Source organism: Papio anubis, chromosome 6 (assembly GCF_008728515.1).
Source record: "Papio anubis isolate 15944 chromosome 6, Panubis1.0, whole genome shotgun sequence".
Classification (NCBI taxonomy): domain Eukaryota; kingdom Metazoa; phylum Chordata; class Mammalia; order Primates; family Cercopithecidae; genus Papio; species Papio anubis.
The window spans coordinates 94,629,381-94,655,020 of record NC_044981.1 but is presented as its reverse complement, the minus strand read 5'-3'; the positions used below and the strand labels follow the sequence as shown (position 1 = coordinate 94,655,020).

Here is a 25,640-nt window from a genome sequence, read left to right as displayed (position 1 = left end):
TCCAGAATGCTTAGTTTCACAATTGCTAACCCATACCACTGCGAGTTAGTTCTTTTCCTTCTCATCTATCTCAGCATGTTATTCATTTGTAACACAGGTGGGTTCTTATGATGTGTGTGTGTGTGTGTGTGTGTGTGTGTGTATCTGTATCTATCTATATTTTTAGAGACAGGTCTTACTCCAGGCCAGCATGCAGTAGCCCATGCATCGCTCACTGCAGCCTCAAACTCCTGAGCTCAAATGATCCTTCCACCTCAGCTTCTTGAGTAGCTAGTACTACAGGTGCATGCCGCCATACCTGGCTAATTTTTTTGAGACTGAGTCTCACTTTGTTGCCCAGGCTGGAGTACAGTGGTGCAATCTCGGCTCACTGCAACTTCCACCTACTGGATTCAAGCGACTCTCATGCCTTGGCCTCCTGAGTAGCTGGGATTACAGGCGCACATTACCATACCCAGCTAATTTTTTTGTATTTTTAGTAGAGATGGGGTTTCACGGTGTTAGCCAGGATGGTCTTGATCTCCTGACCTCGTGATCCGCCTACCTTGGCCTCCCAAAGTGCTGGAATTACAGGTGTGAGCCACTGCACCTGGCCCTACCTGACTAATTTTTAAAAATCATTTGTAGAGACAGGGTCTCACTATGTTGGCCAAGCTGATCTTGAACTTCTGACCTCAAGTGATTCTTCTGGCTTCGCTTCACAAAGCATTAATATTACAGGGGTGAGCCACTGCATCTGGCCTGTTATTTCATTTTGGGTCCGTCTTTGCCCACATCTTGGCTAATTTAAATTATTTGCTTTGGAAATACATGCCACTGACATAGTACTGAAAGTCAAAACTATACAATAGTTATACTCAGAGACATATCACTCCCCCATATCCCTTCTACTCTGTTTCCATCTGCCCCATTCTTTCCATCCATTCCTGCTTACTCGTTGTAAGTGACCAGTCTCATTATTTTTCTGGTTTTGTGGGTTTTGCAGAAATGAACAGACATGTATATTATTTCCCCTCTTGCTTACATGAAAAGTGGCGAACTATTGGTGGTGCTTTGCACTTTGTCCCAGGCCTCATGTTGTTACGTTGTTATGGGAACTGTTGCTCAGTTCTCCCTCCGCTGTCAGGAACATTTAAACTCTCTCACCACTAGCCACCCACCCCTTCACTTAGTTCACTCTACTTCTCCTTCTGACCTCAGCCCAAGCATCACCTCTCGTGGGGACATTTCTCTGACTTCCCTGACTAGGGAAATACCCTTTTAATATTATACTTTATCTCCTTCCTTGTAGCACTTATCACAATTGCAGGCTTAGGTTTATTCATGTGAATATTTGATTCAAATTTGTCTCATATAAGTACCGTGCAGTCTGGGTCCACTGTTCTGCTGTGTTCACGATTGCATCCCCTGACCCAATTTAGTGCCTGGTACATGATATGTGTTTATTGAATAAAAAAATGAATGAATGAAGTGTTGGTAATATATTCCAACAAAGTTCTAATAAAGTCAATAATCTGGATATCTGACAGGTTACTACTATAGGCTTTTTAAAAAATTTTTTAATTTTTTTAATTTTTGGAGACGAAGTCTTGCTCTGTCACCCAGGCTAACCTCCACCTCCCAGGTTCAAGTTATTCTCCTGCCTCGGCCTCCTGAGTATCTTGGATTACGGGCATGTGCCACCATGCCCAGCTAATTTTTATATTTTTAATAGAGATGGGGTTTCACCATGTTGGCCAGGCTGGTCGTGAACTCCTGAACCTCAGGTGATCCACCCGCCTCGGCCTCCCAAAGTGCTGGGATTATAGGCATGAGCCACCACGCCCAGCTGATTTTTTGTTAATAGGTTCAAAACTTACGCTTTCTTCACTTTGGGACTACTACCTTCAGAGAAGGCCAAACAAATAAATTTTCTTGAGGTTTTGAAAAGTATTTAATCTGCCTGTTTTTATTCTCAATTTCCCCTTATCTTTTCCTAAAAATATGGTCTATTTTCATCTTTCTAAAGATTAACGCATGCCATCCCCAATGCCTGGAGAGTCTCCTTTTTGTTTTCCACTAACTGCTCCTCAGTGACCCTCTTAGCCACCTGTGAACAGACATAGCCAAGTCTGATGGATGTTCCCTAAACCTCCCCCCTTCCGTAGCAAAATAACTGTATTTTAGCTACATTTCTCAACCTTCTTTGCAGCTAGATGTGGCCATGCCTTTTAGTTATGACCAATGAAGTGTAAATAGAAATAATATGTGTAACTTTCAAGAAGTGTCCTTAAAGCAAAAGTATGCCCTTTGCTGTCCCTTTCCTCCTTCCTGCTGGCTGAAAAGAGGACATGTTGGCTTAAACTGGAGCAGTCATCTCAGACTTTCAGTTGGAGAAACAAGATTGAGAAGCCTGAGATGTGAAGTACTGTGTTAGCCTTAGGTTGTTTACTTCCATACTTGAGAGAAGAGAGAGAGAAACACAGAGAGTCAGAGAGAATCAACATGTTTGAGCTACCGATGTTTGGGTTTTCTGTCACTCACAGCCAAATCAAATCATAATTTATTGTAGCTTGCTTTACCATAACATCCAGACCTAGAGCCAAATTACCACTTAGAGAGCAGGGATAAATAACCCAAACAAACCTCACGTCTGTTGATTGGAGGATCCCACACAAAGGAAAGCAATGATTTAGGAATCCTTATAAGAATGACCACTTTAGGTCTAGGGGACCATGATGATATAAGGATGAAGACAATTGAAAGGCAATGGCAGGTGTCCATGTCTTTATTCACTCAGCACCCTTCTCTCTCTTGTCCATTGAGTGAGTAGCTAACCTGCTTCCAGGCTCAGCCCAAATATCACCGCCATGAACCCATTCCTGACCAGCTTTTTTACTCAGGTAGAACTGATTATTCACATCTTAGAGCCACCCTTTTCCATCCTCCACCTGCCCCTCTCTGTGATCCTATAGTTATTCTATCAAGTGTTTATAACATCTTAGTACCCTTAATTCTCTATTAGGAAGCTCTTTGTGAGTAGGAACTGCATGTCTTATCTCTGTATTTCTAGTGTAATTTCTGGCACATACAGCCACTATTAAATAATAGTTGAAATGAATAAATGCTTATTTTATGAAATCCAGTCAACAAACATATATACTTATAAAATGAGATCATTTTTTACACATGGTGTAGGAACACAATCTCTGAGCCCTTGGTGATTTCTGTCAACTTTTAGATATTCTTCTTCCCTTTAAGCCCCTGTCTCTACTCTTTTTTAACTGACCTATTCGGTCTCTCAAATGGAAAACTAAAAGCACTCGCATTGCCTAAAACGTAATAATTGATTCAGGCAATGGTCATCAACGAAAGCTGTCAATCTAAAATAGGCAACAGAGAGACTGACTCTCCAAAATAAAGAATTTACTTGAGAATAGGAAGAAATTGCCATTCAGAATGCAATTCACCATAGGCACATACAAAGAGGCTGGGGCAAGGGGATGCTTTTAAATGAAAAAAAAAAAAAAAAGGAAACATCCATGTAAGCTGCTTTGAAACAAATCCATTGGCTACACAGGCTTGTTGCAAGAGTTGGCACTGGCGTATTACTGGAGACAGCCATTGTTAGGCGAGTATCCTTTGCAAGTGGCTTATCTGGAATAGTGTGGGTTTGAGAAATTTATTGCAATAATTTCTATTACAGATATAGATGTGTGAGGGCTCCTTCTTCATAGTTTCTCAGCTGCATTTTGAAAGAATATGACTTAAGTGAATCAATTTTGATACTGATAACTTCCACGAAGCTAAAACCATTGATATAAAAGTTGAGAGGAACAGGATGTTTATTGGATGTCAAAGTATCACCCAACAGATTACTTACTGATTTCAAATGAATAAGTGTTCTTTTACAATGGAAAGATTATATTTAGCATCACTCATAGTGGGACTGCCTTACATTATGTCCTCCTGATACGATGCAAGATGAAGTATATGATATCTATGGTGTGTCCTTGCTAAGAAAAAATTTAAATCTAATTATGCTTCTAGGCTTAAGTTTCCAGAAATATAGGGCAAAGGAAAACACGTTGAAAGAAATTATAAGGGGAAAGCTAGACACATCTAAAATGTGAGGCATTCTACAAGTTAACAGGCCTAAACTGGGATGTAGGTTAAAAGTGACCAAATGCAATGCAAGATTGGATTCTAGACAGAAAAAACAATGGCAACAACCAAACAACTAGAAAATATGTTTGAGGCAATTAGAAAAATTTGAATATGGTTTGAATATGTACTGGACATGAGATAGCATTATGGAATTATATATTTCCTGGTGTGTGATAATATTATGTTTGTGAAAGAAAATGTCTTTGTTCTAAGGAATTGCATGCTGAAAAGTAAAATACCTGCAACTTATGTTCAAAGGGTTAAGAAAATGAAAACAGGTGACGTTGTTAGAACATGATAAGGGGCAAATGGGAATAGTCAGATAAAGAGAGACAGATGAGGTACTTTTCAGAACTTTAAGTTTCTGAGAGTGTGTGTGTCCCTGCCTATGTAGAAACAGAGAGGAAGTAAATGTAGCAGAAGACTAACAGTTGATGAGTCTAGACGAGGGTACACAGGCTACTATTCCTTCAACTTTTCTATTAATTTGAAAATTTTCAAAATCCAAAGTTAGCAGAAAACATTAGTGAAATTATGATTTTGAGCTGGCCAAGAAAAGAAGGCCTACATTGATTATTATCTCTGTCTCATATTGCATTTTAAAAAGAATTCATGGTTGGCCGGGCACGGTCGCTCATGCCTATAATACCAGTACTTTGGGAGGCTGAGGCGGGCGGATCACCTGAGGTCAGGAGTTGGAGAGCAGCCTGGCCAACATGGTGAAACCCCGTCTCTACCAAAAATACAAAAATTAGCCGGGCATGGTGGTGATGTGCCTGTAATCCCAGCTAATCGGGAGGCCGAAGCTGGAGAATCGCTCCAACCCAGGAGGCAGAGGTTGCAGTTAGTGGAGATTATGCCATTGCACTCCAGCCTCAGCAACAAGAGTGAAACTCTGTCTCAAACAAACAAACAATTCATGGTTACTTTTGGCTACTTACTGTAATCCTTTGGATTTATGAAGTTCCAAATCTTGTGCTAAATGCTATGCATGTGCAATCTCAATCCTCACAATAACCCCATGAGGTAGAAACTATTGTTAGCTACATTTCTCAGAAATGTTGAGTGACATTGACATGTTCAGCATCACACAGCTAGGAAGACAGAGCCAGGATCTGAAGCCAGGCAGTCTGATTCCTGAGCCTGTGCACTTCACCACTTTTATACTTGTATCTATTGTCCATGCCATATAGTCATAGCGGTAGCATAGCCATGCTCAGCTGGATTATTTTAATCACATATTTGAATTGTCTGTATGCAAGGCAGTATCTCCAAAAATATTGAAATCAGACAGAACCTCAGCAAGCCTAGAGTCTGGGCTCTTGCCTCAGTTCTCTTTTTTTTTTTTTTTTTTTTGAGACGGAGTCTTGCTCTGTCGCCCAGGCTGGAGTGCAGTGGCCGGATCTCTGCTCACTGCAAGCTCCGCCTCCCGGGTTCACGCCATTCTCCTGCCTCAGCCTCCCGAGTAGCTGGGACTACAGGCGCCCGCCAGCTCGCCCTCGCTAGTTTTTTGTAGTTTTAGTAGAGACGGGGTTTCACTGTGTTCACCAGGATGGTCTCGATCTCCTGACCTCGTGATCCACCCGTCTCAGCCTCCCAAAGTGCTGGGATTACAGGCTTGAGCCACCGCGCCCGGCTGCCTCAGTTCTCTTAAAGATTAATTCCCCTTCTATGATTAAAACAACTATGAGCTACTAATTGCTACTTAATAAAAATGCTTTAAATACCCTGCATAAAATTATATCCTTATTCTCTGTATTATAATTGGATGTTTTACTATTATATTAGTGATAAATTGAAGAAAAGCATCAAGTTAAAACATAATACATCGAAAGTATCTTAGTCAAAATTTTGGACACTGTTTGAAATAGCCCTTCGATGTGTCCTAGGGACACCCAAGAGAGCTTCTGTGCTACTACTGGCCTTGAATAGATATAACATTGAGAAGCATCAAGTTTTAGAGACTGTTCAGTAACCAGGCACAAGCTCAAGTCATGCTTACTGGGAATATTTTTTAAACCTGTACTGCTGAGGTCCCCACAATTCCATTTAACATATTTACATTATTATAGGCTACAGAAGGAGGTCTGAACATCTAAGAAAATGTCAGTGTAGAAATAAAGATGGAAGCAAGACCAGATAAAAGTGTTAGTATAGCCAACACATAATTGTTTTGATTAACTTATGTTAATTAACTTACAATGTGACTCTATTAGAAGGGAGATTCTTACTTGACAATTACTAATGAGATGCAAATGACATACAAACTTTTTCTGTATCAAAAAACCTGACACTGACCGTTTGCATGAAAATTAAGTAAAAAAAAAATGGACTGTGAGTTCAATAAACCTCTTGTATCTGAGCAAAAAAGTGATGCGGCACATATAAAGAACCATTGTCTAGGAGATAAAAGGCACCAATTGGACCCAAAGAAAAAAAATATGTTCTCAAGATGATGTGGTGGCAGAGCTAAGAATGGGAGTAGACAGTTTCAAGGTAAATATGGACACGAGATGTTCCCACTTCAGCTAGATCTGAAACCTTGTTTCTCATTGAGGAACAGAACCAAATGGATATAGAACTCACTGATATCTCATAAGATCTCCATTCCTTTTTGACTTTAAAACAGGGTTGGTGTTTGTCTCTGTGCTCCTAGGATGACACCTTTTCCTGGGAACAATCAGTTCAAGTGCAGGTCATTGGTGTTCCAGGGAGCCGCTGAGTCCAGATGGTTGTGCCATTCTTATAGCCTGATAAGGATCTCTGCTATCCCTAGTCATTGCCCAACATGTAGGCACCCCACAGTGATTCTTTCCCAGAATCTCTCCTTAAGAGTGTTTCTTGAATTTTTCTTGCCTAACTCTCATTGATTTTCTATACTTTTCTGCTACAACCTCTATAAGGCCCGTTTCATGATGTACCAATTACCCTACCTTCTCAAGTCCTCTTTGTAGTGCTCTTTACTTCCTATCTCAACTGAAACCTGCTCTCCTAGGAGGACATGACTTCACCTGGAGGAACTCCCACATGTTCTATGAACCTCAGAGTTTGGAGATGGGTTTTATGTCCTCTTCACTCACTGCCATTACTTTTGGGTAAAAGCTCATGCTTCTCCAAGTTTCAGGTCTAGCTCTCCCATCCTCTACTCCTCCTCTGTTCCAAACTCTCACTTCTGTTCACACCCCTCAATCACAGCATCTTTTTCTTCTACTCTCCCTGAGTCTTCCTGTATTCTTGCATAACTTGTCTGTCTTTGTGGATGGTCTCTGTCCTATCTTGTCAGAAACAGACCCTTATCTCTAGAGGCTTCTACCTTCCTGGTCACAAATGACAAAGACTCTCTTCTTGACCAAATTGTAGTCAGGCTCCACTAAGCCTTCTTCTCAACTAAGCGTCAACATTTGGACTTCTGTGTCTATGTTTGCATTGCCCAATTTTAGAGAGAATGCTGCTAAGTCAGTTTAGCCAGATTTCCCCCATCCTTGATATTTGATCACCTTCAGTGTCTGATCAAATTTCTCATCTCCCAGGTGGCATCTGATCACCTAGGCCTGTCTTCATCAGGAATCTTGTTGGCCAGTTTAGCCTCCTAGCCTTGATGTCTTCTCATAGTAATTCTCCACCCCCTGACATCTGCTCCCCTCTCCCTGCCACTTGGGTGTAAATCCTCACTTTTCCTTGTTGTATTTGGAGTTAAGCTCAATCTTTCTTCCCTATTGCAAAGCCCCATTGCAGTAGTCCCTTGAAAAAGGTTTTCCTTACTGCCTTTAACAAGTATCAGAATAAGTTTTTCTTTAATACACCCCAGCACTTGAGGTCACCCCAGAACATTGAAATAATAGATTTGAGCATCCTATTCAGAGGATAACGCCACTCTAAAACTATAAAAGAAAATCAAGAAGCCATAGGAAAAAAAATGGAAAGAGACTGGGACAGTGGCTCATGGCTGTAATCCCAGCACTTTGGGAGGCTGAGGCAGGCTAAATGCTTGAGCCAGGAGTTCAAGACCAGCCTGGGCAATATGGTGAGACCCCGTCTCCACAAAAAATTAAAAAAAAAGAAAAATTAGGTGGCCGTGGTGGTGCCTGCCTACAGTGCCAGCTACTTGGGGTGGTTGAGGTGGGAGGATTGTTTGGTAATTCAGAGAATTATCTGAAGTTACCTAAGCCCTGGAGGTTGAGGCTGCAGTGAGCTGTAATCATGCCACTGCATTCCAGCCTGGGTGACAGAGCAGTCTTGTCTCAAAAATAACAAATATGTAAAATAAAAAGAAAAAATGGAAAGATAACAAGCTGGGGAAAATATTTTCATCACTCTAATTTACAGACCAAGAGTCATTTTTCTCTATTAAGAGCTCATATAAATAAAGAAATAATAAATAAATAAATAATGCCAAGTGAAAAAATGAATGGTTCAGGACCAGGTGTGCACTTATAATTTCAGCTACTCAGGAGACTGAGGTGGAGGGATCACTTGAGGAGTTCGAGTCCAGCCTGGGCAACATAGTGAGACTTGACTCTTAAGACAAAACAAATGAACAGTTCACAAAAAAATAGAAATACATCTTTCCAAAAAATGCATTCAACCATACATGTAATCAGAGAAGTACAAATTGAAAAATACAAGGAGACACTGCTTTTTCAAATTAGGAAGGATCAAAACATTTAAGAGTATCATGTACGGGCCGGGCACGGTGGCTCACACCTGTAATCCCAGCACTTTGGGAGGCCGAGGTGGGCTGATCACGAGGTCAGGAGATGGAGACCATCCTGGTTAACACGGTGAAACCCCATCTCTACAAAAAATACAAAAAATTAGCTGGTTGTGGTGGCGGGCACCTGTAGTCCCAGCTACTCGGGAGGCTGAGGCAGGAGGATGGCGTGAACCTGGGAGGTGGAGCTTGCAGTGAGCGGAGATCGCACCACTACACTCTAGCCTGGGCGACAGAGAGAGACTCTGTCTCAAAAAAAAAAAAAGAAGAATATCATGTACGGTAAGGGTAGGACAAGGAAACAGACACTCTGAACACTGTCGACAGTAACATTTTTTCAAGCTGGTTTCTGCCTCCTCAACATTTGAATGCACTCACCCACCAAGTTCAGCAATGTCTGCCCTGCTGGCTAACTTTATTTTACTTGACTTTTTGGGAGCATGTGACACTATTGATCCTACCTCTAAGTTTCTCAAAACTCCCTATTCCCTTCTGTGTCTCTGACACCCTCCCACTTGTTGCTCCTTCTCCATTTCCTGGATAGTCCCCTCTTTCTTTGCCCATTCTCTAAATATGGTGTTCTTAGGGTTCTGTTCTTTGCCCTAGCAAACTAATACACTGTCCAAACTCAAAATGTTCTACACTTCTCACGATTCACCTTCTCAATTGCCTCTCACTCATCTGAGCCTGGTTATTATTTGCATATCTTTTCTCAGCATCAAGTTACTCTTACAGGACATGCTTTCTGAGAGTTACATAATGGTTTGTAAAATGCTCAAGTCCAGTGGATCAGAAAGTACATAGGCAAAGCACCTTATGGTGAGAGATGAGAAACTGACTTCCAGCTATAACGTTGGTTAGGATTCAGAATTCTCCTATGGGCCAGGCACGGTGGCTCACGCTTGTAATCCAAGCACTTTGGGAGGTCGAGACGGGCGGATCACGAGGTCAGGAGTTTGAGACCAGCCTGGTCAACGCAGTGAAACCCCATCTCTACCAAAAATACAAAAATTAGCTGGGCATGGTGGCAGGCGCCTGTAATCCCAGTTACTTGGGAGGCTGAGGCAGAAGAATCGCTTGAACTCGGGAGGCGGAGGTTGCAGTGAGCCGAGATCTCCCCACCGCACTCCAGCCTGGGTGACAGAGCTAGACTCTGTCTCAAAAAAAAAGGAGTTCTCCTGTGCCAGGTGGGTAGTTTGGTGTGAGATGTCCTCTCCACAAATCAAGCCAAGAAAGTAGACATTTACAACAAAATTCAGATAAATATTATCAATTAAATCGTCTACATTTGAATAACATAGAGATATTTTAATGCAATAGCATAGTAAATTTTACTATGTAAAAACCAGCAATAGTGCCACGTCACATCCATTTGTTACCATAGGAGCAAGGCTTTAAATCTCTTAAACTCGATTTTAAAACATCAAGTATAATATTATTCTGATAAAATATGTTTAGGATAAATTTGTAAATTATTTTGTTCATTTGTTTATGCTGTTTGTTTTGGTGCCTGAAAAATACATTATTTTGATATTATATATATCCATGATATTATTAATCACCCAGGTAGTGAAGCCGAGACATGATAAATTGCCTATTCTCTGTCTTCTCTCTTATCTCCTATCTCCTCCCCTTACATCTCTCCTTCCCCATGACTTCCTCCCTCAGCTCCTACCACTTGGGCATCAGGTCAGTCTCGCAGAAGGGATACACATTACTACTCTCTGTTCTAATTGTTCTCCTAGAGTCTTGATTTATTTTCTTCCTATTTCTCATTCTACTACTGCTCCAAACTTATCTGCAATGTATGATGTTCAAACTAATAAAAGGTGATGACTTGATTGGGTTGATTAGAAACCATCCAACATGGAGTACACCTGGTGGGCAGAGTTCTTGATCTTCCTCATAAGCCAGTGGTATAGACAATTGTTACGCAAACTGTGGTCGGTATCACCTGGAAGCTTGTTAGAAATGCAGACTCTCAGGCCCCACCCCAGAACTACTGAGTCAGATTTTGCATTTTAACAGTATCCTCATATACACGGTAATGTTTGAGAGGCCCATACTCAAAACATCCTAAACTTTTCTCACGACCCACCTTCTCAGTTGCTTCTGACCTAATTGTCTCTTGTTTGATCATTATGACAGAGCCCCAGGTGACACACATGTACTTTAAGGTTTGGGAAACACTGATTTAGTTGTCCTTACCCAATTGTCTTGGCGAGGCTGTAGACCCACATGACATAGGGCATGCCGATATCCGCGTAATACGTTATCTGAAGCTACCTTTTTCAGGTGACAGTATAACCTGCAGGCATTTAACACTTTGTAGTCATTCAGTTGAGACAGTTCAAAACTGAGCCTAGACTAATAGTGTAAAGCAAGAATACCATGGACAGCAGCACTCCAGCACTCACTGTTCTTGGTGTGAGGCCCTTGTAGGTCAAAACCTTGTCCAACCTGGCGGTCCAGGATGACTTTGAATGTGGCCCTACACAAATTTGTAAACTTTATTAAAACATTATGAATTTTTTGTGATTTTTTTAAAAAGCTCATCAGCTGTCCTTGGTGTATTTTATGTGTGGCCCAAGACAGTTCTTCCAATGTGGCCAGGGAAGCCAAAAGATTGGACACCCCTGATGGAGGTGGTGGAGCACCCACAGGGCCGCTGGTGTGAGACATGCTTGGATCCATCATCACCTCGCTCTGGAAATTGAACTTGTTAATTGTCCCCTCTGGGCCTTAGTTTCTTTCAGTTGTAAAATTGAAATGACAATACTTACCTAACATAGCTTGTTACTGGAAAAAAAATCACTATACAACACAAATAGGTGTTCAATCAATATTAGTTTCTTCTTTTTTCTTGTCTTATAACACCTCAATTAAAGTTAGTTAGAAAAAGTCCTTGGAAAAGAAAAATAAGTTGCCTCTAGTTTGGAGCTAATGTCCATGCGTACGGCACCAAAGCTGTCAAAATTAGTGGTGGTGGTGGTAGAAAGGGTGGAGTAGAGATGCCCAGCCTAGTGCTCAGAGTCTTCGAATTTTTTTCACTAACTATAGGAGCCTGAGGAGGAGAGCTGGGGTGCAGACATGCTCAGCTCCTGCACCTTCAGCCTCAGCGGGCAGGCCCTGCATAGCTACTGTGGCTTCAGCCTGCGACCTGGCTCTACAATGGGGATTCTGAGGAGGCACTCTTTGAAGAGTCAGCCTCCTTAGCTCCTCTTGTTAACCCAGCTGTGTTCAGTTCCTTTCTGCTGAGTTCATCCCACCACTACCACTCCTCTGGGGCTGAGTCCCTTCCCCCTGAGCCTGAGTCTCCCGTCTTTCTACAGCTGGCTTGCACCCCTTTGTAGAGCAGCTTTTCCTTCTGGAACTCAGTCTGACTTTGGATGAAGAGTTGGCTGAGGATTGCATCAGTCGGTGCCTTTACAGCTGGAGCTGCTTTCCTTGCTCCCCAAAGGTTTGTTCTGAGGTTCTTCTTCTTCTTTTTTTGAGATGGAGTCTCACTCTGTCACCCAGGCTAGAGTGCTGTGGTGCAATCTCGGCTCACTGCAACCTCTGCCTCCTGGGTTCAAGTGATTCTCCTGCCTCAGACTCCCGAGTAGCTGGGGTTACAGGTGCCCACCACCATGCCTGGCTAATTTTTGTATTTTTTTAGTAGAGATAGGATTTCACCATGTTGGCCAGGCTGGTCTCAAACTCTTGACCTCAAGTGATCTGCCCACCTCCCAAAGTGCTGGGATTGCAGGCGTGAGTCACCCCACCATGCCTGGCCTATTCTGACATTCTGATACCAAATATTTGTCCAACTCAGATTTGCTGTCTCCTCAGTCTACTCTTCCTCCTTTCATCTTATACAACCCTAGCAATAATCATATTTTCTCTTCTATGCCCTGGATCTAAAAGTTAAAATTTAACATGTATCAGATTAAGATGACATTTTAGTTTCTCTTGTGGGATTTTATTTTATTTTTATTTTTGTTTTTTTTTTGAGATGGTTTCTCACTCTTGTTGCCCAGGCTGGAGTGCAATGGCACAATCTCTCCTCACTGCGACCTCTGCCTCCCAGGTTCAAGCAATTCTCCTGCTTAGTCTTCGGAGTAGCTGGAATTACAGGCGCTCGCCACCACACCCGGCTAATTTTTTGTATTTTTAGTAGAGACAGAGTTTCACCATGTTGGCCAGGCTGATCTCGAACTCCCGACCTTAGGTGATCCACCAGCCTCGGCCTCCCAAAGTGTTGGGATTACAGGTGTGAACCACCTGCGCCCAGCCCACGTCTGCTTCTTAAAGACTTTCACTGCAGTGTTCTTCTAAAAATGTAAACCATGTTTGAACCAGAGACCAGTTGATGCTCAACAGTTGTCTGATACTCCCAGGAAGCAGCAGTGGGCCCCCGGCCTGCATGTGTGGGTGGGGCAGGTCACCATGAGTGAGAGCCAATTGTAGTCAGTGTCTTTCTGGGATAAAAATACTATACTTCTTCTGGTTTCTAACTTGTTTTTGGGCATTAGGTTTGTCAGGATTGACTCTCCCTTTTGCCTTCCATATTCTTCCACTCAAGGTAATTTATGCCCATCCCCATGCCTAGACCTAGATACACAAATAATGTGATCCCAAGTACCAAACTTATATTCTTTAAATATTGGCTCAGTGTTCACTGAGAGCAAAGACTGAGTGCTCTGTGGGAAGGGCACAGAAGGAGCATGGAGAATTCCTGGTGCCAGCCCTCCTTGTTCCCTCTTCCAGAGCACTGCAGCTCTGGTCCCAAACTTAACTACTCTGCTTCTTGCCGACAAGGCCAGGCAGCTTTCTGGTCTCTCTCCTTGCAAGATCGGCTGGTGACCACCTCAGTCACCCCAGGAGGTCGTTGGGTTTCACTCCTTACAACCTACTCATGGGAGCTTCACTTAAAACCACACACATTACTTCTTCCTGGGAGGTCACATGTTCCCAGGAGTGTCTGGGGCGTCTCACACGCTGGTGCCTAGGCATCAGCTGACTAGCCCCTCCCCGTCTCGTTGAGGCAACACGTCCATATTTATCATTTTTTAACAATATGACCACACTCCTTGCCTGTTCTAAGAGGCTAGTGTGGCAGGAGAGGAAAAAAGGGGGGAGTCCTTTTGCACCTCAATCTCTGTCCCCAGGCAAAAGTCTGGAGGTTTCTTTTATCCATCCTTCCACCTTAAGAGTGATGAACCTCCACTGTCCTGTTTCCTTTTTCAGTTCTTCCAATTTAAAACTATCCATGCTCTTGCTAAAATCTGTGCATATACTACAAGCGTCTATTCTTTGTACTTATGAACTTTAATAAATGAAGTTAAAGGAAAAAAATACACTGAACACACACACAGTTGTTAGACAGATTTTCTTAACCAAAAGAGGGACCCCCGCCCCCCCAACCAAAACCCTGTATCAGCGAGTTCCCTGATAGTGACTTCAAAGAGGAAAGACTTGAAGTGGGTTTGTCAGAGAAATCTCTCTAGGTATTTTGTTATTTGTCAAACCAGACATCTCGTCCCTGTGAACACCTGGTCAATCTCGAGGTAACTGTGTAATGTAATAAGAGTGTTTTTTACACATTATGCAAATACACAGCGCTTTCCTGATGGCCAGAACAATCTGATTCCCGACTTTAATCCCGGCCCCCGCTCCCAGCCCCCGCCTGGTGGCGTCTCCTGCCCGCAGCTCCGCGCCGCCCCAGGTGAGTCCTGCGCGTTCCCCGCTCTGGGGCCCGCGGGAGGGGCTGGAGAGCAGGCGGAGGGCGGGCCGGGGTAGGGGAGGACCAGGATCCGGGCCCCGACTGCAGCTTCCTCGCGGTGAAGCCGCATTTCCAGGCACCTCCGCCGCCCTTGCCCGCGCGCGGCGAGCGGTTTTTGGGCGTGCCGCCTGGAAGCGCGGAGCCCGCCCGGCGCGCCCCAGCCCTGCAGATCCGGCCCCGGCGGAGGCGGCCGGACCGCGGAGATGCGGGGCGGGGGCAGGGCGCGGGGTAGGTGACTTTATCCCGCCTCTGTTTGCCTGCCCCGGGGAGCAATGACATCACGCGGCCTTCTCCAGGCGCCGACACAAAGAGCGGGGCGGAGAGGCCGCTGCGGGGGGAGCCGGCGGCCGCTGCTGCCGCCCAGGGCTCTGGGGCCCCGCCGGCCAGGCCCGCAGTCCGCGGCCAGCGTCCTTCCTCCTCCTCCTCTTCTGCCGCCGCCTCCTCAGTCGCCGCCGCCCGCGTCCTCCGCGCGCCTCTGAGCCCGCGCCGGGCCGCGCCGGCCCCTTCCCATGCGGGCGGCGCGGGCCCTGGGAGGGGCGCCCGGAGCCAGCCGCGCAGCATGCACTGGGGGGTTGGCTTTGCTTCGTCCAGGCCGTGCGTGGTGGATCTGAGCTGGAACCAGAGCATCTCCTTCTTCGGCTGGTGGGCCGGGTCCGAGGAGCCCTTCTCCTTTTATGGGGACATCATCGCTTTCCCTTTGCAGGATTACGGTGGGATCATGGCAGGGCTGGGCTCCGATCCCTGGTGGAAGAAAACCCTTTACTTGACCGGGGGAGCTTTGCTGGCCGCAGCTGCGTATCTGCTCCACGAACTCCTGGTCATTAGGTGAGCCGGAGAGAGGGACCCGCACAGGGGCGCCGAGAGGGGCACCTGACTAGGGCAGGGCTGGCGCGAGGGGGGCCCCTGCCAGCCCCTCGGTCACGCTGCCCAGATGCCCAAGCGTCCTGCAATTACCTTTCCCTAAAGGCATTCGGTGGTCACCTGGCCGTGAGGGGCAGTTTGGAGTTGAAAGGAGAATTAAACCGGTGCTGGGAGGGAAAAACATTTGTCTCCCAAAATGCTCTGGGTCACTTGTCGTTATCTATTAAGAAATGTCCTTAGGAGGAGGATCTAAGTGCAGTGTGTTTGCAACAATAGAATTGGGCCCTGCAGAAATAGGTTACACTTTTATGAGATGCCTTGTTTATAAGTAATAATGCTGGAATATTAACTGCTAACCTTATCTTTTACTTAAAGGTTAGTTCTTCACCATCCTTCCCTAAATGTCAACATCAAAAGGCTGAAAAATTGCAAAAGCTCCAGAAACCTGCGGGTCCCTGTTAAAGATGCATGACCAAGTGTAGTGGTGTGCAGCTTTGATGCAGCCTTAACCTGGTTCTCTGCTTCTCTGGTGTTGAACGCCAAGCACCATCTTCAGGCTTAGATGTCATTGTTGTGTGAGCAGTAGGACAGGCTAGCACATGGGTGTGTTGGGCATAACACGGAGTCGACCAGTGCCGTAAACAGTTGCATCCGCTGCCGCAGAATGTTTACAAGATTGAGTTGGAAATACCAGAAAATGGAGGCCCCTGTTGTTGGTACATCCAACGGGCACGAAATTTTTGTTTGGGTAGAGTAATACCACAGGGCACTGAGACAGTCGTTTGGCTAATTGATACATCAGTTAATGGTTAAAATTTCCGTGCATTTGAGCCCTCCGTCACTGGAAGATTACCAGAAGCCCAGTTTTCAATAGCTCAGAATGTCCCTTTGCCAGTATTTTCAAAAGTGGAAGAAATGTGTCCACACTGCCTTATTCCAGTGGAGGAATCCTACACAATAGGTTATAAACAAAGACAGTGATAGGTGACCTTTACTAGCCTGCAGGGATCCAAGGAGATTATTGGGATAGCCTAATGTAGGTATTTGGCCTAACATACATATTTTGAATAGTTCCCATCTCTGAGAGGGTAGGAAATCATTTAGGTTTGGGGAAATGTATTGGTTTTCATATTCTTTAGCCATATTTGAGGAAGTTTATTTTAAGCTTGTTGCACATTTAATTCTCTCACTTAACACATTGCTTTGAATCTAGCTGAACCAAACAAAAAAAATTTGAAGAGAATTATCTCTCTAGATTATTTGTTAATTGTGCTAGTTTTCGAACTGTATTTCAAGTTAGATTTCAAGCTACCTAAAGAACTAAAACATCTGGGCAGCAATTTAAATGGTAACCCAGTTGTTTCTCAGTTGTATTCTAGTCTAAAGCCTTTGAGGAGATCCCGAACCATGAGACTTCTCAGCAGTGGAGGGAGTGAAGGCTTCACAGGACCAATTTTAAAACAGAGCTTAAATGACCTTGCAGAAACGGTATGGAGCTCAGCTCCCACTCTGGAGTAGGCCATGCCCTGGCAGGTGTGGTCACTGGAGCCTGAAGTGCGCTCTGCCCACAGATAGCTCCTAACTCATTTAGGGGACTATAAACCTCAGCACTGGATGCTTATTTGGACTAAGGAGTTTAATCCTAGGTTGATTCACTTTTTCTTTTTTTTTTTTTTTTTCTTTTGAGACATAGTCTCGCTCTCATCCATGCTGGAGTGCAGTGGCTTGATCTCAGCTCACTGTAACCTGTGCCTCCCTGGTTCAAGCGATTCTCCTGGCTCAGCCTCCTGAGTAGCTGGGATTACAGGCATGCACCACCGCTTCTGGATAATTTTTGTGTTTTTAGTAGAGATGGGGTTTCACCATGTTGGCCAGGCTGTTCTTGAACTCCTGGGCTCAAGCGATCCTCTGGCCTCAGTCTGCTGAGTTGCTGGGATTACAGGCATGAACCATTACACCTGGCTAATTTTTTTTTTAACCTTTTTGTGGAGATGGGGTCTCACGGTATTGCCCAGGCTGGTCTCAAACTCCTGGCTTCAAGCAGTCCTCCCTCCTTGGCTTCCCAAAGTGTTGGGTTTATAGGTGTGAGCCACCATGCTTGGCCAGTTTTGTTTCTGGACTAATGTTTGAGTTGAATTAGACATCTCTGAAGTAATGCAAACAATGAAGAAGGGCTATTTGTGAACACTGAGTAGAGACTTTGCATATATGGGCTTTGCATGTGTGACTGCATTTATTCCTGGCAACTGTTGTTTGAAGCTTGACACCCGTTTCATAGATAAGGAAATTGTAGCTCAGGGAGGTTAAGCAACTTGCCCAAGGTCACACAGTTAAGAGTAGCAGGATCTAGATTCATATCAGAGCCTGCATTTTTTTTTTTTTTGAGACGGAGTCTGGCTCTGTCACCCAGGCTGGAGTGCAGTGGCCGGATCTCAGCTCACTGCAAGCTCCGCCTCCCGGGTTCACGCCATTCTCCTGCCTCAGCCTCCCGAGTAGCTGGGACTACAGGCGCCCGCCACCTCGCCCGGCTAGTTTTTTGTATTTTTTTTAGTAGAGACGGGGTTTCACCGTGTTAGCCAGGATGGTCTCGATCTCCTGACCTCGTGATCCGCCCGTCTCGGCCTCCCAAAGTGCTGGGATTACAGGCTTGAGCCACCGCGCCTGGCGAGCCTGCATTTTTTTAACCACTGCCTCTTAGATAGTATCTACTTTGGCTGGGCGCGGTGGCTTACGCCTGTAATCCCAGCACTTTGGGAGGCCGAGGCGGATGGATCACGAGGTCAAGAGATAGAGACCATCCTGGTCAACATTGTGAAACCCCGTCTCTACTAAAAACAAACAAAAACAAAAATTAGCCTGGCATGGTGGCACGCGCCTGTAGTCCTACAGCTACTCGGGAAGCTGAGGCAGGAGAATCGGTTGAACCTGGGAGGCGGAGGTTGCAGTGAGCTGAGATCGTGCCACTGCACTCCAGCCTGGCGAGAGCGAAACTCCGTCTCAAAAAAAAAAAGTACCTACTTTGAAATCAGTTTTGTTGGAGGAAGAGGAAGGAAGAGCAATGTGGAGAACTGAAGCATCGCTCAGGAAGACAGGCCTGTAGCAGGTGCCTTTCTTGCAGCCTCTAGGGGAAGAGGAGTGGAGGGGCAAAGGGAAAAAAACAGGCAGGAAGGGCGAAGACCAAGGCTTTAGAGGTTACATGATAGCTACCTCCACTAAGGTGAAATCTAGGTTTCAACAGTCTTTATAATTTAGGCAGAGAACAAGACAAAATCTGAAATATGTGATATGGAAAATACACCTTAAAATGACTTCCCTGAGTTTACTGGCTATTGTAAACTCTTCCCCAGCCTACCTGGATTTTCTGCTGCATAGACATAACCTTAATCTATGACTATGTCTCTAGAGTGGACGAGTAAAGTTGACAGGTGAGAATTATTTAGGATGTTTAATTAATGAATATAACCAAAGTAGGTTTTTTGGGGTTTTATCCATGTTTTTTTAGCACCATATTTTTAAATAAATATTGTTCCAACACACTACTTTGTTTTCCCTGAGTAGAGATAGCTTGGCAGCTGTCTTAAATTCAATCAGGCTTTGGAAATTTTTGTTTGTAAATTGAATGACTAAGTAATAACTTCATTACCAGTGCTTATTTGCACTTTTGACACACAGGGTCAGCCTCTTCTAGAACATTTAGTTGGTGAATCAACATCTGATCTCTGCAAACTAACAAATCATCAGCTGTATACAGAGGCATGTTCATCTGTGATATCGTTAGCCCCAGGAATAGTAGTAAACTAGCTAGTTAATGCTCTATGGGTGTCCTCTTCTACAAACTTTATGATAAGGTCACTTTATAAAATACAGCTGTGCGGGAAACAACTCACTCAATCGTCTGATCCTAAATTAGAGAGGAGTTTCTGACATATTGGAGGGAGGGCTCTGGAGCCAGACTGTCTGGGTTCAAATTCAGACTCTGTCTGTAACCAACCACATAACCTTGGATATGACAGTAAGCTCTTGATGACTCAGTTTTCTCATCTGTAAAATGGTAATAGTAGTAGTAGCTTTTCTCATAGTTGATTAAATGAGTTAACACGTGACATTCTTAGAACAGAGTTTGTCATGGTCAAAATTCAATAAAACTTGGCCATCATTAGCTGTGACTTTTATCAGAAAGTTCCAGGCTTCAGTGGTCTGAGTCAAACTGGTAGCTTTAATACGATTAACTGAGGAATTGCCCATTTTGGTGGCCTTGAAGTGCTTAAGAGCTGGAAACTGGAGTTATTTCAGAGTCAATCTTAAATTGATGTTCCTTAGGCAAGTTGTTTAACGTCTTTGAGCTTCAATTTTCTTATCTACTATAAAATAGTATAGTATGATATACCGAATTTAAACTATAACAATACCCATTCTAAAGTGTCATTGTCAGAATTAAATAAGTTAATATATATAATATATATAAAGTCATTAGCATATGCTTGGTAGATAATTAGCATCCATTCTTACTATGACATGGCCCAAATTAACAATTAGAATTAGATCGTTCTGGCTGATGGAGCAGGGATTTTTTGTTTGTCTTCTCTCCTGTCGGTTCTGAAATTTTTGTCTGGTTAATTTACATGAAAATACCACTTTGTGATGGGAATTATTTGACTGGACAAAATCAGTTAATTGTCAAATCTATGCAGTCTTGGAACATCATCTAAATGAGTTCTTGATTTTAAAATCTGACTTCCCAAACATTCCATCTAAATGAAAACATTTCTTTTATAGTAAATATTGCCAGAAAGCAGCAAATATTTTTATTTTTTTGACTTGACAGATATTTTCAAAATGAGTCTGAATTGTGAAGTTGAATGGGCCCTTGGGTGGTAAACTTTTCAAGAGAGTTTGTTTTATTAAATGGGGATCTGCAGGAAGTGGGCATCCATGTGATGAAGAGACAAAGAAATTATTCTTGCTTGGGTAGAAAGAAGCAGGTGTGGCGTTGTACTGGGAACAATGCGAGGGAACCAGAGGCTCAGGGAGGGCCAAGGGGAAGGAAGAGTGAAGTTTATCTGACTGGGAATCGGCTGGGTCAAATGAAGATGGAAATTGCAAAAGGGTCCCGAGGAGTGGGGTATGAGTGGGGCTGTGTGGAATGATGAGCTTGCAGGGATGAGACCATATCTCTTTGGATGAGAATAAATTCCACTATTACTTAATGCTTGATGGTTCACTAAATAGTTACAGTATTGCCTTATGTAATCCTCATGATAATCCATACAGAATTGGTACTGTCCTCACTCTCCAGGTGAAGATGGTGGAGAGATCTAGGCTAATGTGGCCAGTAAGGGAAGCAGGGCTTGGATTTGACACCAGGTGTCCAGACTTGGAATCCAGCATTCATTCCATTATGTAGTGGTTATTGAAAAACTGTATGCAGGGAAGTCCTCCTCACCCAAAAGAGTAGCCAAAGGAAAAGATGGATGCGTGGCTGAGACAGAAGAAAGGGGAAAAGCAGGGGTACTAAAATACATGCTGTATGGTAAAAGTGGGGATGCTGGGAAGGCAGAAAATAAGGAAGACAGAGCTAGAGAGAGAGCATCCAGAAGGCGGGTTCCACGGCGTTACAGGTGAAAGAAGGGTTAGGTGAGGGCATGGGCAGTTGGGAAGAGGGACAAGAATATTCAGTCTCAGTTTCCCTACAGACTTGGGTCATAGCAGAGCAAATCTGCACTATTATTCCTGGGTCTTCTGGATGAATAGACTGTTTCACAGTATAGTCTAATGGCCAAAAACACAGACTCTGACTTCTTGATTCAGTGCCCATTCTGCCATTTACTAGCAATGTGACTTTGGGCAAGTTAATCCTCTGTGCCTGAATTTCCTCATCTATAAAACATGGATAGCGGTAATACCTACTTCATAAGGTTATTATGAAGATTAAAGGAGATAAGACCCGTGAGACCCTCAGAACAATGTGTGACACACAGCAAGCACAGAGTATCATTTTTATCCATCCAGCTTGTTCCTGGCAGGTAAACACAGCCGGCTGGAGAATAGGTGGACCAGTACCAGAAAATGTTCTTGTTGCCCAGAGGCCATAGGTAACAGAAGGAGGTTGGTTGGTATATAGTTACTTTGCTGAGCCACTGGGGTCGTGGTAATATCATGGGAGTTTGTAAGGTTCTCTTGTGTTTTGACTAAGCTTCCATGAGTGCTGGGTGAGGTAAGCCCCTTCGACAAACTGGGTGCTGGGTGAGGTAAGCCCCTGTGACAAACAGATCTGCTTGTTCACTGAGGAGCTACAACCCTGCAGGGTCCTCTCAAGAAGTAAGGGAACTGAATGTGGATAACATGTGGATTGTTCTTTATTTCTGTTTTGGTTTTGACAGGAAACAGCAAGAGATTGACTCTAAAGATGCTATTATTTTACATCAGTTTGCAAGACCTAACAATGGTGTTCCCAGTTTATCTCCTTTCTGTTTAAAAATGGAAACTTATTTAAGGATGGCTGACTTACCGTATCAGGTACTTGTGTGCAAATATGTTTTCTTCTTATGACATCAGTATCAGGGGATGAGTATTTAACTAAAGGGGGGAATATTTCATCTCACACAGTGGATGCCAGAGGGGATGGGAGCTGAAACTAGCAGTGCCTAGTCCTTAGTAAGAGGGAAATAAAATACTTGGTTCCAGAGTCTGTTGATTTTTACAGATCCAATTTAATGATGGATCAAGAAGGTCTAAACTTTCGGGAGACTCAGCGCCATGATATTTTTCTTTAACAGAGTATTCTTTGGGCTGGGTGTGGTGGCTCACACCTGTAATCCCAGCACTTTGGGAGGCTGAGGCAGGCGGATCACTTGAGGTCAGGAGTCTGAGACCAGCCTGGCCAACATGGTGAAACCCTGTCTCTACTGAAAATATACAAATTAGCCAGGCGTAGTGGCGGACCCCTGTAATCCCAGCTACCTGGGAGGCTGAGGCAGGAGAATCACTTGAACTGGGGAAGCAGAGGTTACAGTGAGCCGAGATTGCACCACTGCACTCCAGTCTGGGTGACAGAGCAAGACTCCATCTCAAAAAAAAAAAAAAAAAAAAAAGTATGCTTTGGTTAATAATTTTGACAGGCCTACTGGGCCTTGACAAAGATTGGTGTGCCACTGCCTGATGTGGTTTTTTTACTTTAGGTTTTAGTTTATTGACAGCATTGTATTTTGTCCCTCATGAATCTTGGGGGCAGAAGGCCCAGTACGCCATGAGGTGGATATTTGTATATGTAGTGAGACCTTTTCCACAGCACTCCATGTTCTGTTTGTGTGACTTTCAGGGAAACACTTGTTCATTTTAATAGGAAGTAAGGAAGAGGAATGTACTTAAAGGTATATATTTCTCTCTGAGTAATGCTTGAGCTGTGTCTCACAAAGTCAACATGCTGTGTTTTCATAGTCATTCAATTCTATGTATTTTTTTAAAAGTTCACTTATGTTTTTATTTTTAACCAAGTTCTAGCCATATGGAATTATTTTAAGCTTTGATTTTTGTTATCATTTTTAATTTTATGGTCAGAGAAGATAGTCTCTGTGATATTGATTCCTTGGAATTTACTGAAGCTTTGGCCTGGTTTGTAGTTACTTTTTAAAAATGTTGAAAATAATTACATATGCTCTGTTTGGATATAGAGCTCTATATATATCTACTTGCTTAAACATGTTTGGTGTATTATTTAGACCTTCTATATTTCTGCTTATTTTTTGTCTGCTGGTTCTAGCAGCTTCTGAAAGGAGCATGTTAAAATATTCAAGTGTATTTGTTGATTTTTCTCTTTCCTGTCATTCTCTCAGTTCTTGCTTTATGTTAGAGTATTTATATATTTTAGGTTACATTGTTAGGTACATATAAAAGTTCACATCTTTCACTCTTGTTTATTTTTCCAGTATGTATCATCCATTGATGTCTCTTACGATTTTTAAAAAATCTTGAATTCTGTGTTATTAGATATCGAGATAGATTCTCCAGCCTTCTTTTGGTTCATATTTGCTTAGGATATCTTTCTTCATCCTCTCTCTTTCTCTCCCTCTCTCTTTTTGTATTTGTTTCTTGCTTATATCTAATTGGAGAGTCTTTTAATTGGCAACTTTAATCCATTTACACTTATTGAAATGATTGTTTTATTAGAAATTATTTCTAATATCTTATTTAATATTTTTCTCCTTACTATACTTCATTTTAAAATTTTTTCTCATTTCCTGCTTTCTAATAGATAGATAATTTTTTCTCATTTAAAACAAATTATATTTTTATTGTTATTGTAGTTAAGACCCAAATTTGTGTTTATGCTCATTAATTTGTTAAATGTATTAAAGTCTGTATTTATTCTGTTATAATACAAACACATTAGCAGTTTACGTATACCTTGGGTCTCTCCCTTTCTTCCCAGCCCTCATCCCAGTTATGTTGCTGTTGTCTAAGATTTTAATTCTGGAGTTTTTCGGCCAGGCACGGTGGCTCACATTTGTAATCCTAGCACTTTGGGAGGCTTAGGCGGGTGGATCGCTTGAGACCAGGAGTTCAAGAGCAGCCTGGCCAACATGGTGAAACCCCATCTCTACGAAAAATACAAAAATTAGCCAGGCCTGGTGGTGTGCACCTGTAATCCCAGCTACTTTGGAGGCTGAGGTAGGAGAATTGCTTGAACCCAAGAGGCAGAGGTTGCAGTGAGCCAAGATCGCACCAATGCGCTCCAGCCTGGGTAACAGAACCAGACTCTGTCAAAAAAAAAAAAAAAAAAAAAAAAGAAAAAGGAATTTAGCAGTTCTTTTCCTTTCTTTTTTATCCTTTTTAGACAACAAACTTTACTATGTTATTTGACTAGCCTTATTTACCATATATCTTATTCTAAAGGATTTATCTTTTTATTTGAGAACTTCCCTGATGAATATTTTTAGAGTGAGTCTTTACGTGGCAAACCTTCAGTGGCTTTGCATGCCTGAGAATATTGTTATTATACTCTCACATTTGATAAATTTATGTTCAAAGTTCTTTTCCTTCTATATTTTAAAAATATTAGTCTGGGCATGGTGGCTCATGCCTGTAATCCCAGCACTTTGGGAGGCTGAGACCAGTGGATCATTTGAGGTCAGGGGTTCGAGACCAGCCTGGCCAACATGGTGAAACCCCATCTCTATTAAAAATACAAAAATTAGGCCGGGTGCAGTGGCTCACGCCTGTAATCCCAGCACTTTGGGAGGCTGAGGCGGGTGGATCACGAGGTCAGGAGATCGAGACCATCCTGGCTAACACCGTGAAACCCTGTCTCTACTAAAAATACAAAAAATTAGCCGGGCGAGGTGGCGGGCGCCTGTAGTCCCAACTACTCGGGAGGCTGAGGCAGGAGAATGGCATGAACCCGGGAAGCAGAGCCTGCAGTGAGCCGAGATGGTGCCACAGCACTCCGGCCTGGGTGACAGCAAGACTCTGTCTCAAAAACAAGAATTAGCTGGGCAGTAGTGGCATGTGCCTGTAATCCCAGCTACTTGGGAGGCTGAGGCAGGAGAATCGCTTGAACTGGGGAGGCGGAGGTTATGGTGAGCCAAAATCGCGCCACTGCACTCCAGTCTGGGAGACAGAGTGAGACCCTGCCTCAAAAAAAAAAAAAAAAAAGAAAAAAAAATTCATGTTAATCTCATTCTTCTTTCTCTTTCTCTCTAAATTATCTTAGAGTTTGTATTTAATCTTAATATTCTCAAGTTTCAATATGGCATGTGTTGGTGTGGCTCTTTATATATCCTGTTTGGTCCTTTATAAACTCTTACTATCTGAGGTCTTTCATCTCTTTTGAATTCTGGAGAATTAATGATCAATTTTCTTAAAATATTTCCTTTTCTTTTATGTTTGGTTTTCTCCCGCTTCCTCTTCCTTGATCCCTATTATCTGGATTTTGGAACCTCTGCTTCTATTTTCTATATCTCTCTACTCTCTACTTGAATTCTTTTCTGCTTCTTTCTGGAAGCATTCCTCTCGCTGAGCTTCCTTTGCATTGCCCTGTGTGTGTTTGTTTGTTTGTTTTTGTATCCATCATACTATTTACCCCATCTATTGTGTTCTTTATTTCAATCTTTGTATTTTTCTTCTTAATGTTTTCTTTTAGTTTGTATTAGTAATCTCTTC

General features: G+C 43.2%; 1 protein-coding gene across 2 annotated transcripts in view; it reads left to right on the top strand.

Annotated features, from left to right (window-relative positions):
• Positions 1-14,567: 14,567 nt before the first annotated feature.
• The window catches only part of FAXC (failed axon connections homolog, metaxin like GST domain containing), a 70,283-nt gene continuing 59,210 nt past the window's right edge, over positions 14,568-25,640 (top strand). The window contains exons 1-3 of one of the 2 annotated variants that reach the window (XM_017958145.3): positions 14,568-14,849; positions 15,325-15,446; positions 21,863-21,998. In XM_017958145.3, coding sequence (XP_017813634.1) covers positions 15,340-15,446; positions 21,863-21,998 — 243 coding nt within the window. In that variant the 5' untranslated portion in view covers positions 14,568-14,849; positions 15,325-15,339. Of the gene's footprint in view, positions 14,850-14,944; positions 15,447-21,862; positions 21,999-25,640 lie in introns of those variants that run through there. The other variant, XM_003897940.5, reaches the window with a different exon arrangement.